The sequence below is a fragment of the Amblyomma americanum genome, chromosome 8 (assembly GCF_052857255.1).
Source record: "Amblyomma americanum isolate KBUSLIRL-KWMA chromosome 8, ASM5285725v1, whole genome shotgun sequence".
In the NCBI taxonomy this organism is placed as follows: domain Eukaryota; kingdom Metazoa; phylum Arthropoda; class Arachnida; order Ixodida; family Ixodidae; genus Amblyomma; species Amblyomma americanum.
The window spans coordinates 126,849,634-126,867,201 of record NC_135504.1 but is presented as its reverse complement, the minus strand read 5'-3'; the positions used below and the strand labels follow the sequence as shown (position 1 = coordinate 126,867,201).

Genomic DNA, 17,568 nt, shown 5'->3' with positions numbered 1-17,568 from the left:
TTATTAGTTATTTCACGCTTTATTACACATTCATCCACAAATAGACATAGTTTGTAAGAAACGTGAGTGGGCTACCCATTCATATAAATTAAGGACCTGCCTTATACAGGGGCTTACAGGACACTGGAGTCATCTGAAGCTAAAGGCGAGTGTCACCACTTCGCGCACTTTTGCGTGCGCTCCCAGGCACCCTTAGAGCGTGTGGGGGTAGCGGTCTCGGTCACAAAGGAGATGCCCTCGACTCAACGTGGCAAGCTCAGCCGGAGACCAGCTACCAAGTCACAAGGGGGTCGGTCGTTTGGTGCCTAGCGTTCGCCAGTCGTAAGCCAGATAATGGGTCGGAGCCAGAGGTTCACAATCAAAACAAAGTTTAACAGCAAGAGACGATACCGAGGATTTCACAATCACTCGTACGAGCACATACAAAGTAATTCACAAATACAATGCTACGCATGGAAAGTAACAATCGAGAGAGATTGCAATTCAACAGAATCTTTCCACCTAAAATGCACTAACAGAGAGAGAGAGACAAACTAACAAAACACAATTTGTTCACCGGGCTCTGCGACAGTCCGACGACCTGAGGAGCACGACGGAGCCGTCACGCAGACTGGCGCACGTTGCCTCGCTGGTCCCCGTGGCTGGTCGAGTGGTGTTCTCCCGGGAGTCGAACGGGCGCGCTTCTCGGAAGCTTAAACGGCGGCTCGGGCTGACAGACAGCGCTTACAGCCCCTCATTTATAGACGCGGTCCGCGTCTGTTTGCTCTTCGCGCCAAGGCAAGCGCGCACATACGCGCAGTATCAACTGCACAAATTTCCTTTTCCTTCTCGCACCGGCGCGCGACCATATTGGTCGAGCGCGGAAAGCACCTTCGAGAAAATTCTGGGCCCTTCTTGGGATGCGTAGACGCAGGCGCGAGAGCAAAGGGGAGAGGGTACCACTTAAGTGCGGTCAAGGTTACGCCCTCTCCGTCGACGATGAGTAGAAACTTCTCCGACATTCTAGAGAAATCGAAGCCGTGCGCGGCCATACCTCCGTCCGCGCCGCGCCGGCGAGCTGAGTGGAAAGGGCAGCAGCATACGCAAAGTTACGCGCTCTCCGGGGATCCTTCCCCGCTGTTTTTTTTTTCATTTTACAGCGCGCGGGGGCGATTGCTTGCACGCAGCGCCGTTTTTTTTTTTCGAATATGCCCTGAATTTCGGGACAGCGAGTCAGTGTCATTAATGGCCGCAAACCGAGTGTGTTCTAAGAGAAAGGCAAGGGGTCAAACATTACTGCAGGTTCTATGTTTAGAAAGCATATGAAGAAGCAATGCATGGCTTACGTTGTTAAATACTTTGCTCTTGAGATATCGAGGAATACATGGCCAGCTGGCAAAGTCTAGATGAGCACGCAAATCATTAGTGAAGAGACGAGTCTATGCTGTGTGATCGTGAAGAAGTTATTTTCAAGAAGATTAACCGTTAACAGTAGATCACTGCACTATAGAGTGCAATGTATGCAACTCATACGCCCACATTGCAAGTTCTGCCATGGATTAATACACCTATTCCGTCATGAAGGTTGTCCAATAAGTGCTAGTGCTGAATTGGGAACAGGTAAGGTTTTGTAAAGAAATTTTAGAATTATGTATACGCCTCCTGGCAAGCAGATTTATTTACTAAATTCTGTTAGCTGAGGAACATTATCTATTTCAGGTACAGTGGAAAAGAGTAGTGCACCTGACATACGCTTTGTTATTTCAGTTATAATTAAAACATATACTAACATTTAGAAACCTTGCCCCGCAGCGGTGGCTCAGTGGTTAGGGCGCTTGACTACTGATCCGGAGTTCCCGGGTTCGAAGGAAAAACGCTAAGGCGCCCGTGTGCTGTGCGATGTCAGTGCACGTTAAAGATCCCCAGGTGGTCGAAATTATTCCGGAGCCCTCCACTACGGCACCTCTTCTTCCTTTCTTCTTTCACTCCCTCCTTTATCCCTTCCCTTACGGCGTGGTTCAGGTGTCCAACGATATATGAGACAGATACTGCGCCATTTCCTTTCCCCCCAAAAACCAATTATTATTATTATTATTTAGAAACCACGTTCAACATTATACACTTAGCTACATAAATGTTATGCGTAAATATTTTACATTCGCAGAGCAATTCGTGTACACAATACAATGTTCTACAGTGTACACAGTGCAGCGATGGCGTAGAGGTAGAAGATCCGCCTCGCGTGCAAGAGGACCGGGGTTCAAATCCTGGTGCCGCGCAATTCTCCACCGGGTTTAAAAAAAAAAAATCCGCGTGTCGATGGAATTGCATAACCAGGCCTGGAGTGCGGCCTTATCTCGGTGACCAGAACCGACAACGCACTCTCTCACCAGAGCAGGATTTGGCCACCCTGGTGTAGTACTTGGCCACAACCTTCTATGATCAAACCAATTAACCCTCGGCCCTCAGTCCCCAGCGGCTGCAGAGCAACTGACCACGGCGGCGGTCAGACCTGTGACGCAGCGGAGGGTGCTAAGAATCTCTGGCTCCGGACAGGCCGCCATTGGAATCTGAACCTGGCAACGTTTAACGCTAGAACTTTAGCTAGTGAGGCTAGCCTAGCAGTGCTGTTCGAGGAACTAGCGGGAATTAAATGGGATGTGATAGGGCTTAGCGAAGTTAGGAGGACAGGTGAGGCGTATACAGTACTAAAGGACGGACACATACTGTGCTATCGCGGGTTAGAGGGTAGACGAGAACTAGGTGTGGGTTTCCTCATTAATAAGGATATAGCTGGCAACGTAGAGGAGTTCTACAGTATTAACGAGAGGGTAGCAGCTATAGTAATTAGGCTGAATAGGAGGTACAAGCTGAAAGTGGTGCAGGCCTACGCACCCACATCCAGCCATGATGACCAGACCGTTGAAAGCTTCTATGAGGACGTAGAATCAGCAATGAATAGAGTAAAATCGCAGTACACTGTACTGATGGGCGACTTCAATGCGAAGGTGGGCAAGAAGCAGGCTGACGACCACGCGGTAGGTGACTATGGGATAGGCTCTAGAAATAGCAGGGGAGAGTTATTAGTCGAATTCGCGGATAGAAATAATTTACGGATCATGAATACCTTCTTCCGCAAACGAGAAAACAGGAAGTGGACCTGGAAGAGCCCCAATGGTGAGATTAAAAATGAAATAGACTTCATACTATGCGCTAAACCTGGCATCATTCAGGATGTGGCCGTCCTCGGAAGGGTGCGTTGCAGCGACCATAGAATGGTAAGGTCTAGAATTAGCCTAGACTTGAAGAGGGAACGGAAGAAGCTAGCGAAGAAGAAGACCATTAACGAGTTAGCCGTAAGAGGGAAAGCACAGGAGTTTAGGATAGCGCTGCAAAACAGATACTCGACTTTAACTGAGGAAGATGATCTTGATGTTTATTCAATGCACGATAACCTGACATCAATAATTACGGAGTGCGCAGTAGAAGTAGGCGGTAGGACAATTCGAAAAGATACCGGGAAGCTATCTCAGGTGACGAAAGATCTGATTAAGAAGCGCCAAAACATGAAGGCATCTAACACTACCGATAGAATAGAACTAACGGAGCTATCAAAGTTAATAAATAAGCGCAAGGTAGCCGACATAAGGAAGTTTAATATGGAGAGAATCGAGCATGCTCTAAAGAACGGAGGTAGCCTAAAAACAGTGAAGAGGAAACTAGGCATAGGTAAAAACCAGATGTATGCATTAAGAGACAAGCAGGGCAATGTCATTAGCAATATGGATAAGATAGTTAACGTAGCCGAAGAGTTCTACACAGACCTGTACAGTAGCCAATGTAATCAGAACGCTAATGAGAAAGACAGCAGTGCACAGCAATGCGTCATCCCGCCAGTAACGAAAGATGAAGTAAAGAAAGCCTTAGAAGCAATGAAAAGGGGAAAAGCAGCTGGGGAGGATCAGGTAACAGCAGATCTGTTGAAGGATGGAGGGGACATCGTGCTAGAAAAACTAGCCACCCTGTATACGCAATGCCTTATGACCTCGACTGTACCAGAAGCTTGGAAGAATGCAAACATTATCTTAATTCATAAGAAGGGAGACGCCAAGGACTTGAAAAATTACAGGCCGATCAGCTTACTATCCGTTGCCTACAAAGTATTTACTAAGGTAATCGCTAATAGAGTCAGGGCAACGTTAGACTTTAATCAACCAAATGATCAGGCAGGCTTTCGTAAAGGATATTCTACAATAGATCATATTCACACCATCAATCAGGTGATAGAGAAATGCGCAGAATATAACCAACCTCTATATATAGCTTTCATTGATTACGAGAAAGCATTCGACTCAGTGGAAACCTCAGCAGTCATACAGGCATTGCGTAATCAGGGGGTAGAAGAGCCTTATGTCAAAATACTGGAAGATATATATAGCAACTGCACAGCTACTATAGTCCTCCATAAAGTCAGCAATAAAATTCCAATAAGGAAGGGCGTCAGGCAAGGAGACACGATCTCGCCAATGCTGTTCACCGCATGTTTGCAGGAGGTATTTCGAGGCCTTAATTGGGAACAGTTGGGAATAAGAATAAATGGAGAATACCTAAATAATCTGAGATTTGCTGATGACATTGCCTTGCTGAGTCACTCAGGAGGTGAACTGCAAATCATGATCAACGAGTTAGACAGGCAGAGCAGATCGATGGGTCTAAAAATTAACATGCAGAAAACCAAGGTAATGTTCAACAGCCTAGCAAGGGAACAACAGTTCACAATTGGCAGCGAGAGCCTAGAAATTGTGCCGGAATACGTGTACTTAGGGCAGGTAGTGACAGCTGATCCGGATCATGAGAGGGAGATAACTAGAAGGATAAGAATGGGGTGGAGCGCACATGGCAAATTCTCGCAGATCATGAGTGGCAGTTTACCAATTTCCCTCAAGAGGAAAGTGTACAACAGCATAATCTTACCGGTACTCACCTACGGGGCAGAAACGTGGAGGCTAACGAAAAGAGTTCAGCTTAAGTTAAGGACAACGCAGCGAGCCATGGAAAGAAAAATGATAGGTGTAACGTTAAGAGATCGGAAGCGGGCAGAGTGGGTGAGGGAACAAACACGGGTTAATGACATCCTAGTCGAAATCAAGAGAAAGAAATGGGCTTGGGCAGGGCATGTAATGCGAAGGCAAGATAACCGCTGGTCTTTAAGGGTAACGGAGTGGGTTCCAAGAGAAAGTAAGCGTAGCAGGGGGCGCCAGAAGGTTAGATGGGCGGATGAGATTAAGAAGTTTGCAGGCAAAGGGTGGATGCAGCTGGCAAAGGATAGGGTTAATTGGAGAGACATGGGAGAGGCCTTTGCCCTGCAGTGGGTGTAGTAGGGCTGATGATGATGATGATGATGATGATGATGATGATGACAGTGTACACAATATCTCTGCAATATGTTGGAATGTTTATGAGCAATGCTTCTCGCTGCTTGGATTAAAGACTTACGAGAGGCAGAGAACACCTCGTAAAAATAAATCGATAAATATACAACCTTTTTACAGCACAACTCAAGAAGTTGCGAAGGCAAGGGTGGAATGGCCTATAACTGGTAGTGACTAGAATTAACCCTCGGCAGGGCAAAGTATTGCAACCTAGACCGGACAAAGGGCCCGAGGACCCCATCATAAAACCTCAATTGCCCATCCGACGTTTCAAACCACGAATTAATTCCTGAGTGATATTATAGGCTGTACGAGTATTTTTCTCACCTGCAGCAGTATACTACATATTGGCTAGGGATGTGCCCAGGCACTTTTTTTTAGTTGGGGAGCAATACTTCGAGTTTTCCTTGTTATTTGTTTGAAGTCTTGAAATGTAAAAGTTACATATTTTTATGTTCCTTTATTTTGCACTGTTGAAAGGTGTCGTTTATTCATATACAATTTGAAATGAATTCAAATGGCCAGCTTTATAAGATGTGCACACAGGAATGAGCAACTGCATTAAAAAAAATCGCGTAGTGTGTTTAAATTCTGCTAGTCACGCTCATGAAGATGGGTGCAATCAACGACCTGGTTTACGAAGTGATCAGCCCCACTGTGCTAACAGCATAGTGCATAGAATTGAAGCGTTTGTTAGAAATTTCACTTGGTCGAGTACAAACATTTCGAGAATGAAGTGGCCCTGTCCACTCTAGAAAGAACTTTTTTTTTCTTGGGAGAGGGGGGGGGTCGCAGTTTCGGAGTGCCTGGATGTGACTTGCCAGGCAGGTGAGAGATAAAAGAGTTTATGCTTACATTCTGCGCTCGAATGTGGAGTTCGCGCTGACGCGCCGCCTCTATGCCACACATTAGACAGGAGGATGGTAGATGAATTTTTTTGTGTGTGTTGAAAGGAGCTAGAAAATAAAAAGAAACTCCGGGGGCCACGTGACGCAACCTCTGCTACTGTTACGGCCACACCCTGGTTTGTTTGTTTTTTTTCTTCTCTCACAAGGTTGGACAGCCGGAAAACCCGGATTTGCCCAGGACCCCCGTGAGGCTCTTAATCGATTCGTCCGTTTAACGAAGCGATCTCTCAGAGCAGTGTTGACGCTGGTTAGAGCGTACGAGCTTTGTAGGCTTTGCAGGCACCTTTGCAGGCTGAGTGTCCGACATAAGGTTTGCCCCCGAAGGGGCGCAGCGGTGTTTGCGGAGCCTCCTCCAAGCACACACATCGAAAGGCCGGGCGCCGGGCCAGGTGGTGGCTTGTACCCATTTTTAACCGGTGGGTAGCCGGCGGTGGAATTCGAACCAACCACCTCCCCGCAGCCGAGGCGGACGCCCAGACCACCACTCCAAGACTGCGGTGATTGCCAAGGCGTTTCCCATGAAGCTGGGTTATTGTTAATGAGACGTTCTGCGTCAGCTGCAGAAGCGTTTCACGTTGCACTTTCTCACAAATTGCCGCATGCGTTTTCACTCATTCATTCACACGTCCCTTCGTGTCACGTAACCACCTAGACAGGTCCCGCGGGCTCGAGGTATCCGCGGAGTTAGTTTTCTATACCGTCACTAGATGGCAGCACCCATCCTAACAAATATGGCAACTTCGTTTGGTTTGCTCGCTCGCCGTGCACTGGTGTGAGGAAATTGCTGCGCCATTTCGTTTCCTCAAAAGCCAGCAATTAAATATTCCCTACGAAGTCGTTATACCCCAGCTGGTTCCCGGAACTAGACGGTCCTTACACGGTCGTCCGTCGCTCCCAAGCACAGACCACAGAAGCGTTTGCGGGTCAGTGGGCTGGAAACGCCGATTGGTCGGTGGGGTGCGTGTTTGCGTGACGTTTTTGCGCTTCGCCCTTGTTCTCAACCGGATGTGGGGTCGCCGCGCCTCTCTCGGCCTGTCCCTAGAGTGCCTAGGGAATCGCTAGGGCCGGCCGGCCGGCCGCCGGGCGTGCGTGGTCTGCGGGCATTCTCTTCGTGAGCGTAGGGGGCGGCGCGCGCGTTTCGGAAGCTGTCCAGGTATGGCTTTTTTTTTTTGCGTGGTGCGCTCGTCGGCGCAGCCAGCTGAAATTTCTGTACAGTTCTTGCTTCCACGACATTGCGACGACCCCCAAAAGGCGCTGACCCGCGAGAAATCGCCAGCGACATAAAGGTACGCATTTTATCTCAAATTTCGCTTCATGAAGTGCTGTACCGCTTACCTACATGCCTTGCGCATTCCAGGACCTCGTTTTCCTGCTGCAGGAGCACGTCGTGCTGATGTTCAAAATTTTGCAACTCCATTACGACGACCCACATAAGGTGCGGTTTGAGGACCGCCGGCGTCGCCATCTGAACTGCCGTCTGACAGCCATGATGAAGCGCTTGTCGGGCGTGCACGTTCTCAATCACGAGGTAAGGGTTGAAGAACGTTTTCGCAAGTTTTCTCGTGCAAAACTGGCCAAATTGCGGCGCTTGTAACGTAACTTTTTTTGCAGCATCGTTTCCTAGATGCTTCTGGCGAGCCGATGCTGTCCTTATTTGCTGCGGACCGATACCACGTGGCGAGACGCCAGGGCATCGACCCCAGTGCGCCTTTGTTCCTTTGCAGTGGAAAGTCCAGGGTAAACGTGGCCACGATAATTCTGCCACTACAATGTGCCCTTTAGGATCGCTATCAGCTGTAACGGTAAGTCCAGAAGTTCCGACTCGCGCATTGTGGAAATCGCACCTGGCCTAAGTTTCCAGCATTCACCCAGTGCAGTGCAGCTTTGTTTAATTCCTTATAGACTTCTCGCGCTTTGTCGAAATCGGCGGCAGCCGTGAAAATTTACATATTAGACCTCGCTACAGCATTATCCCAGCGCAGCGCGCCTTTGTTTCTTTGCGTCGACAAGCGTTAGAAGCGCGCGCCGTCTCGCGCTTTGTCCAAGTCGGATCTAAAACTCGCGCTAGGCCTCGTTGCCTGGTTGACAAAGTGCACGGCTTTGTTCATTTCAATGGCAAGCCTCTGTCACTACAGTCGGCGGCCTTAATTTTTATGATCGCTGTCGGCTTCAACAGCTAGTCCAAGAAAAGTTATGACGATCGCGCGGTGTGGAAATCGGCGGTAGAGACAAAAAACTCGTGCTTGTAGCTGCAGACTAAAACCCCTGTCACACGGGACGTTGAATGTCATTCGCAGCGAATGACATTACGTTTGAATAGCGTTTTTTTCGCTGCTACACGGGCACAGTCAATGACATTCACAGCTAACGACATTCGCCCATTGAATGAGTTTCCCGAACTCACGCACGCGCGACCTGTGTAATCTCGACGACAGCGGCTTGGCGAAAAATTACAAAACTGGTTAGTGATAACGAAACATATTCAAAGAAAACTTTATTATAATTGCTGCAATGAACTTTTGAATCATTTTTTTGATGTAAAATAAGGTATTTGAAGCGATTTGCGCAACTACACTCTTGTTCCCAGTCGCCGCCAGTTACTGTAGAGACGGCCGCGCTTGTTTACAAACCGTCCTCCATCTTGCCTGAGTAGCGTGGTCGTCACTCCATTTCCCTTCAGTGCTCGCAATGGAGAACAACTCTGTAGCTTCGCCAGCCCAGCAGAAGGCGTGTTGGACTGACGACGAAACGCGGGCACTAATTAAAGTGTGGCAAGACCACCTGAGCGATTTGCGCCGCGCGAAACGCAACATGCGCGTATATATTTCCATTGCGGAGTGCCTGTGTGCGCAGGGCATTCAGAAGACTGTGAAAGAGATAAAATCCAAGATTGAAAACCTTGGAAACAGGTACCGGTAAGTGGCACCCTTCATTTTGTTTTGCCTTACAGTGCGCTGCTCATTCACCGCAGGAGTGCTGTTATCAGATGCGAGGCTGCACACCTGCATCGTCGATGATTTTTTTCGCGTGCCGAACCTCTGAGGGTATTGAGCAGCTTGTGCTAGAGCGCCACGTTTTAAAACAGTACGAAAAACAGTCGTGCTATTGTGTTTCGCCGTTCACTCGGCGCTAATTAAAAGTAATGTGTCACCATTCTATATTCATGCCTTTAGTCGTGACTGAACATACGCCGCTACGATGTAGTGATATCTGCGTTTCCTGAAGGCAGGTTTGCAAATGCTTAATGCATTTGTGCGTAATATTTATCGCACAACTTCAGTCTAATTCTTTAGTTCTTTTTGCAAGGCATCTTGACTTTTACCTTGAATCTCGGATGCCAAACCTTTTCTAAACCATTCCCCGTGGCGACTGCCTGGTGCATAAAAGATGGGCACATAAATTCATTTTGAGCAGAAGCATTGAGCTGCCGAAATATTTACTTCGGCACTGGTCCTAGTGGAAGCAGTAGTAATAGTGTAAGCATTGAAAGTAACATACATGCAACACATTGCTCGGCAGATCAACAGTGACTGCATGTTGAGAAGAGGTGATTGTTTTCCTAGCAGCAGTCATGTAGAGTCCTCTGCAGCTTACAAACACCATTGCAACAAAGTCATACGTTTCTTGCAGGTTGCTGAGCCGAAAAACAACGGGTCAAGGTGCCATCACGTGGCGCTTTTACAAGGATATTTCCAAATTTCTTGGCTGCTTGCCCGTCAACGACAGCAGCCTAGTAGACGAAACAATTGGTGGCGATGGTGCCACTGTTGAGATGGTAAGTGCGCTTCTGTAGCTCAATGTAGGGCTCCTAGCTGTGAACCCAGCGTGAGGAAGACCTCTTCTGTTTTCTGTAATTTATCAGGAAGCAGACGCATTGATCCTCTATGGCATGACACATGGAAACTTGGCATATTTATTCATTACTCACAGCGCCGCTTGCGAATGAGTAAAGATGTACACATGAATGAAAATTTCACATGAGAAATGTCACACTCACCACAAAATGCTAAAGTAGCGTAGAATATTCAATATAGGAATTGGTTTAATACGCCTGTTCAGATTGTGAAGGCTGCATGCAACAGGTAATTATTTCTCAGGTACTTAGAAAAATTAAGTGTTTGCATGAGCTGCGTACGTATCGTTGGAAGCACAAATATGTTTACATGCAGTATATTTTTTGCTTTTTCAGATAATTGATAGCATGCAAAGTGGCACCACAGCACTATCAGGTGATGAATTTGAAACAGATGCCACTGCTGGTAGGACACCTCCGGCACCAGCACACGACGTGCTGTTCGAGTCTGCTGCACTGCCCTCGTCATCTTCATCGCAAACAGCAGACACAGAGGAGAGCAGCAGGGCCCAACTAGTGGCAGCAAGTCGCCGAGCCGCAAATCCAAGCCGGCATGCCACCCAAAAGAGTCTGCTGGCGGAGCTGGTAAACACGAACCGGCAGTTGTGGTCCGAAATCAAAGAAAGCCGGAAGGAAGAAATGGAGCTACGCAGAATGGAGCTGGATATTCTTCGTGAATCAGCCGCCACAGAAAAACGCTTGACTGAAGCGGTTCTTAAATACTTGGAAAAATAAAAGTGTTTTCTTGAGCTGCATGTGTATCAGTGGGATTATTGGGCCAGTTTCCAGAAGTATTCGGCAAGTGCGGCCCTTACATCTTGGCCTTCAGCAGTGCAAGCATCAGTGTTGTGCGAGGGCTGCTCGTACAATGCATTATAGTTGTGCACGTCCTGCACCCACTGCTCCTCCACATTATCTCGAAAGGCTTCGCAGATATTGTGCAGCGTGCAGGACGCCCTAATGGCCTGTTTTGCATTCAGCAGTTTACATTCCATTCTCTTCATGATATACCTGAAGCGGGCCTTCACACGACCAAACGCATTCTCCACAATTCGCCTTGACAGGTTATAGTTAAAAATTGCCTGCTTGGAACCGTTTGGGGCATTAGCATATGGCTTGAGTAAATGCGGCGTCAGTGGAAATGCCTGGTCACAGAGTATAATCTGTGCTACTGGAGTTCCTTCAATCACTGACACAGGCGACTTGAAACAGTCACTCTCCACACGTTTCTTCAACCGTGACCGGCCGCAGACATGGGCGTCATGGCACCTGCCCGGGCTCCCCACGTTCAGGTACAGGAAACGGTAGTGGTGGTCAACGACTGCCAGCAGTATGATGCTGTACCTGCATGTAAAAAACGGTTACCAGCACGGTGCAGAAACTGTCTGAAGTGAATTGCAAAATATAAGCATCCTGTCAACATGAGCGTAAAAATACCAATGAATTATACACAGAAAAATTTCCATTTATACAGGTTTCATAGGTCATTTTGCTGCCTAAAAAAAAACACTGGTTAAAGATGCTTTTCAAGTTGACTTTTTTGTGAGCATAATTTTCAACTGCCAGCTGACAGTTAAAATTGGGCACACAAGAATTCTTGAAAATACCTGCTGCACTAGTGTGAAGGAAGAAATATCGGGCACAGATGCTAGATCTTGCATGCTATTCATTGTGCAAGAAAAAAAAAAACGAACGTTCTCGTGTGCCACTTGGCACGTACAGAGAAAACGAAATGCCCGATAAAACACCGTGCATTTTAATGGACAAGCTCATATGCCACAATATCAGCATTTTTTAAAAATAAAGCTTAATTCTATGGCAGCTGCTTTCATTAAGTTCTACTTGATGATTTGTGCAATAAAGAACAGCGCTGCTTTCGGCCATCTGCTCTTTTGTCTTTGCCCTGAACTGCTATTCAAAATTTAAGAGCAACATAAAAAATACCTACCATCCCTTGTAGTTATAGTCATCAGCTGCGTCTTTCTTGGGCGGTGAGATGCGAAGTGGCAGCCGTCTAGTGCGCCGATGGCCTGCGGGAAACCAGTGACGGCGTAACATTCGCGCAAGTGCTCGGCCACCTCCGCCTCCCTCGGCATGTGCACCCAGGCGCCTTCGAGAACGTCAACGACTGCTCGGCAGAATTCCCTGTAGACAATGTTCACAGTAGAGCGGCCGATGCCAAACAGGTGTGCTACTGTCCGGTCCTCGGCGCTGGAACACAGGCGGTACAAGCCAACGGCTACGCGTTTCTCCAAGGAAATTGGTTTCCGCATGTTCGTCACTTCCCGCTGCAAAACGCACTGAAGCGATTCCACCAGATACCTGAATGTGGCAGGACTCACGCGGAACGCTTGCTTGAAATGACATTCACCCAGGTTAGGTAGCGTGTCTTCAAACCAGTTTTCGTTTCTTGGGAAGGCCCATCGCTCAAGGATAATGCCTGATGAGGTGGAAGCCCAAACAGCGGCCGACGTGAACGTATTGGCCAGCAGACGCAGCTCCAAATCTCTCGTCCTCTTGGCGCGTTCTTGAATCGCAAGCTTCAGCCGCTGCAACCGGTTTCGGCGCTTCATTCGTAACAGCTCTAGAACAAGCAATGTTCGCTTGCACTGTTGCTCATCAGCAACTGTCAAGAATTCGGCACCAATTTCGCAGCCCTCCATAGTGCCGGCAGCGCGGGCGGCATGTACGGGAGGGATCGTGAGCGGCTTTGAGCCTGTCTTGCTTTGGATATTTCAGTGGATTGCTTGTTGACTATTGCTGCCGCAAGGCGTTGCGAAAAATTTTTAAAGAGTATATTAATGTGTAACAGTGTGATACTAGCAATAAACATAAAATATGTGTATGAAAAGCATGATTTGTAACGTTCTGCTGTCATAGCAGTTAGCCGATGGACATCGCCATCATTTGCAAATGCCAATTTGTGTACCCGTGTAGAACGGGAACGCCAGCAGGCAATGACATTCGTTGTGAATGTCATTCGCTGCGAATGACATTCAACGTCCCGTGTGACAGGGGTATTACCCAGCTCCAGTGCGCCTTTGTTTATTTCCGTAGCGACTACCCGCCGTGAAATTTTACATATTAGACCTCGCTACAGCATTAGCGCAGAGCGCCTTCGTTTCTTTGCGTTCTAACTTGTTTGCTCGTTACTTTTGTTCTTTTCAGTCGTTTCCTGAATCTGTCCAAAGAGCCGGGGTAGGTGGATGATTGTTCGCCGTCAGTGGAACCACATGGCGATCGCACTGCATACAGCACGACTTTGGTCCATGTGTTTTTGAAATAAAAACATCAGATGTCGAAGGTCGTGCCCGAGGATTGCTTCGACAGCTGGGACAAAACCATGGGGACCGCACACGCTGTGTCGTCGCTGCCAAGTGAAGAGGCACAAAACGGCTGTCGACCTTAATAAAGGCCCTTCTCGGGGCCGCCTGAGTGTTTCCTGGCAGATCACACGCTTTCCACCCTGTGCACGTGTTCTCCTCATTTCCAATTAAATAGGTCCTTCAAACCTTGCAGAAGGCTTGAATTAGGAACTGCTAATATCAAGATGGTACTTGAGAAACAATAGCGGCTACAATAACAAAGATGAAGAGGGGCTGGAGTTACACGCAAATAAAAAAGGTTGGAGGTACCCAGATAGGCTGAAATGGTTTTGGGCGGGAGTCCTAGTTATTCTATATAGGACTCAAATAATGCATATTCAGCGTTTATCAAGGTTTTTGTAGAAATATATAAAGAACATTAAGCAGTCTAAACGCATAAGAGAACCATGGATCACGCCAGAGCTCAGCAGAATGATAAAGAGCAAAAACAAGTACCATGCCTTTTTAAATAATCGCTCTCTTGAATCTCTTATTAAAAAAAAACAAGAAATAATCTAAATGCTGAGCTTAAGCGTGCTAAGACTGTGTATCATCAAAAACTGTTCTCTGATGTTAGAATGAAAAATTCAGACACTGTGTGGAAAGTTGTAGATAACTTGTTACGTCGCAATACGAAAAATGCGCCAGCTCAACGAATAATCTATAAGGGCTCTGAATTATCCGGTCAGGCTCTTGCTGGCCATTTAAACAGCAATTTTTTAACCACCCATTTACCTATGATGCATCTACCTGAAGTTCCTTCATCTTGTAGCCCTTTCGAAAGCCTTTTCATTGAGCCCACCAATGAGACCTTTATGAATTTGAATAATAGCAAAGCCTTAGATGTTGACAATATTCAGATAAAACCTGTCAAATATGTACTATCATATATTGCACCTGTGCTTGCATACATCTTCAATTTGTTAATTGAAACGGGAGTTTACCCGGAATAAATGAAGAAAGCAAGAGTGACAGTTGTGTTTAAAGGGGGAGATAAAGATGTAGTGTCCAATTATAGACCAATATCTGTGATTCCAGTCTTTTCAAAGGGCTTGGGAAAAGTAATCTTTTCCCGTGTAGTGAACTTTTTTAATGCAAAACAAATCCTCTCTGATGCTCAATTTAGCTTCCGAAGGGGAAAGTCGACTGAAACGGCTTTGTTATCACTTAAGGAATGTATCCTGCAAAACACTGAAGCAGGTATTCTCACTGTCGGACTCTTCATTTATTTTAGTAAGGCTTTCCATTCCCTAAACCATCAAATTTTAACTCATAAACTTTCTCAAAACGGAGTTCGTGGAACACCTTTAGACCTCATGAAATCATACCTGCAAAATCGAAAACAATCTGTCTATATCCACGACCATCAGTCTTTTTTTCTGGCGGTACGAAATGGTGTGCCTCAAGGCAGCATTCTGGGCCCGATGCTTTTTAACATCTATATGACATTGTGCATATTTATGACAAAGCGAAATTTATTATATACGCCGATGATAGCAGTTTACTAATCCCTGGTCACGACACAAACAAGTTAATTGAAGAGTGCAACGTAATCCTTAAGAAACTAGAGAACTGGTCCTCTTCTAATTGCCTACAAATAAACCCTACAAAGACTAAGGTAATGATTTTCCGTGCAAGGAACAAGCCAGTCGAACTACAACGCGCTCCTAAATACGCAGGTCAAGAAATTCAAATTGTAGACAGCCACAAAATCCTTGAAGTTACTTTCTCGTCGCATCTCAGGTGGGATCGACATGTGGAAAATATTTGCAAAAAGTTCTCTTCAGTAGCAGGTGTTCTAACACGATGTCGATGGCTCCTTCCCACTCACGTGAAAGTTCAAATTTATCATGCTCTTTTCGGTTCCGTAACTCTGTTTGGGCAACACCACAAAAACAAATGTGATAAAAATACAGGTTCTGCAGAAGAAAATGATCCGCTACATTGCAAACCTTCCTTATCTGTCTCTCCAACGCAAACTGCTTTTAGAAATTATAACATCATTCGTTTTGAACATATATATGTTTTTCGCATTTTGAGGTTCTTTTACCATTCTTCTCCTGCTTATAGAGATTTCTTAATACGTACTACACATTTAAGGACCGCTTCGAATCGACTCTACACCTGAAATACCGATCTCTGGTATAATCCATATTTTCGAATTAATTATAAACTACAAACGCTTGAACACAATTTACCGACCACTCTTAATAAGCACAAAGATTTGGATAGTGTTAAACCAAGCGAGTTAAAAATGTATTTTGTTAATATATAGCCAGGTTGCATTTAATGTTCCTTTGTTGTCTGCCGGTGCCATGTATGCCTATTGAGTGTTTCTTTTTTCTTTATTTTTCTCGGGTCTTCTCTTTGTTTTCATGCGTCTGTAAACTATTGTTAGTGAACATACATGCTCAATGTTTTCATTGCAGTTCAAAAAATTGAACAAAAAAAGTAAAAAAAATAAAGATAGGGGTGTGGGGAGCAGACAGGGACAAGATTGGGGGAGGAAGCAAAAATAGAAAGAAAATAAAAAAGGGGTGGGAACTATTATAGTCAGGAAGGACGGGGTAAAAAAAGGAGATGGCGAAACGAGAGAAAGGGAGAGGAAGACTGTGCGGGGGGCATGGGCGGCGCGGCAACCACAGGCGTACGAAAGCAAAACGTGCAAACAAGACACAAACAAAATTCACAAACACAAAGATGGGCGCCGCTGCAGATGCGTGACCAAAGAGGGGCCGCTGCGCAAATGACACTGGCAGCGACGAACAGGCCAAACCAGGCGCCTTTTGGGGGGTCTCACTAATTTCCGGTGAGCAGAGGGCTAGAACGTTAAGGAAGGAGTGGGCTACGTTAACGAGCACATGTGTAAGAACTTACTCAGGGGGTCTGGGTGTCACTGAACGGTGCACCCCTCTCCCTGGGCGGGTCGTTGAACCGACTTCGTCGGGAATACTTGGTTGTAGTGGAGGAGGGCTGGGCTAGCTGTGTACAAAGATTTCAAATTGTCGGAAAAAAGTAACGAAAGAACGTCAAAGCTTATTAATACTGCACGAGGCAGGATAGTGTAAGTAAGGAGGGGTAGGATTGCCTGGGATATACACTAGGAGTTATAAAGGGTATATCTGAGTTAGCCAATTAACGAGAGGTGCAGTATTATTTTGTTCGGAGGTCGTGAATAAAAGAAAGGATACCAGGCTTTTCGTTAAGACATTCTTGATTAGTATTAAACTTGTGGATAAAATAGAATTCACGTTGTTCACGTTCTCGCCTGCTTTTGAAGCCCCCTTGAATAACTGTTACTTTTAGTTGGTCAAATTGGTGTCCTTCTGAGTTTACATGCTTGGATAGGGGAAGATTGGGGAGAGACTTGGTGTGTGCTCGGTGGTTGTTGATTCGAATGCGGAATGTAGTGTTTGTCTCTCCTATGTATTGCTGGTTTCACACAGTGCATTCAAGAAGGTAAATAATGTTTGATCAGTCACAGTCAAACTTCCCGTTGATTGAATGCTGGAAAACTGACCTCGTACTAGTTGCGGAACACGTAGTCTTCATGTGCTTGCAAACTTTGCAGCGATCTTTACTACAGGGCTGGCATCCATATTTTGGTGTTTTGTGTTCCTTGGAGTGGACTAGATGGTTCTGAATGTTTTTGGCACGCCTGTAAATCACGCGGGGTGCGCATGTAAATATTTTCGATAGTCGTTGACTTTGCTGGAGAATATTAAAGTGCTTATTAAGAATTCTGTTTATGTTCGGTGCGTTACTGTTAAATGTGAGAATAAGGTTTGTAGTGTAATCATTTCGGTTATCTCTTCGGTGCCCCTGGAGTATTAGACTGCGGTTCAGATTTGAAGCTCTGCTTATGGCATCACCAATAAAAGAACGTGGATAGCGCTGCTTTAAGAGCACGTAAACATTTTTAATGCTTTTTATACGTATATGTAAACATTTTTTTGCTTGAAGTGCGTTTGTCGTGTACTGCCATTTCAGAGGCGCTTGGACCCAGTCAAGCTGCTTTTTAGCAGCTTTTA

At 46.2% G+C, this 17,568-nt stretch overlaps 1 protein-coding gene across 1 annotated transcript in view; it reads left to right on the top strand.

Moving 5' to 3' along the window:
- The window catches only part of LOC144102753 (uncharacterized), a 37,535-nt gene extending 26,628 nt beyond the window's left edge, over positions 1-10,907 (top strand). Inside the window, exons 3-4 of the mRNA XM_077635932.1 lie at positions 9,950-10,094; positions 10,509-10,907. Coding sequence (XP_077492058.1) covers positions 9,950-10,094; positions 10,509-10,907 — 544 coding nt within the window. The remainder of the gene's footprint in view (positions 1-9,949; positions 10,095-10,508) is intronic.
- Positions 10,908-17,568: the final 6,661 nt, after the last annotated feature.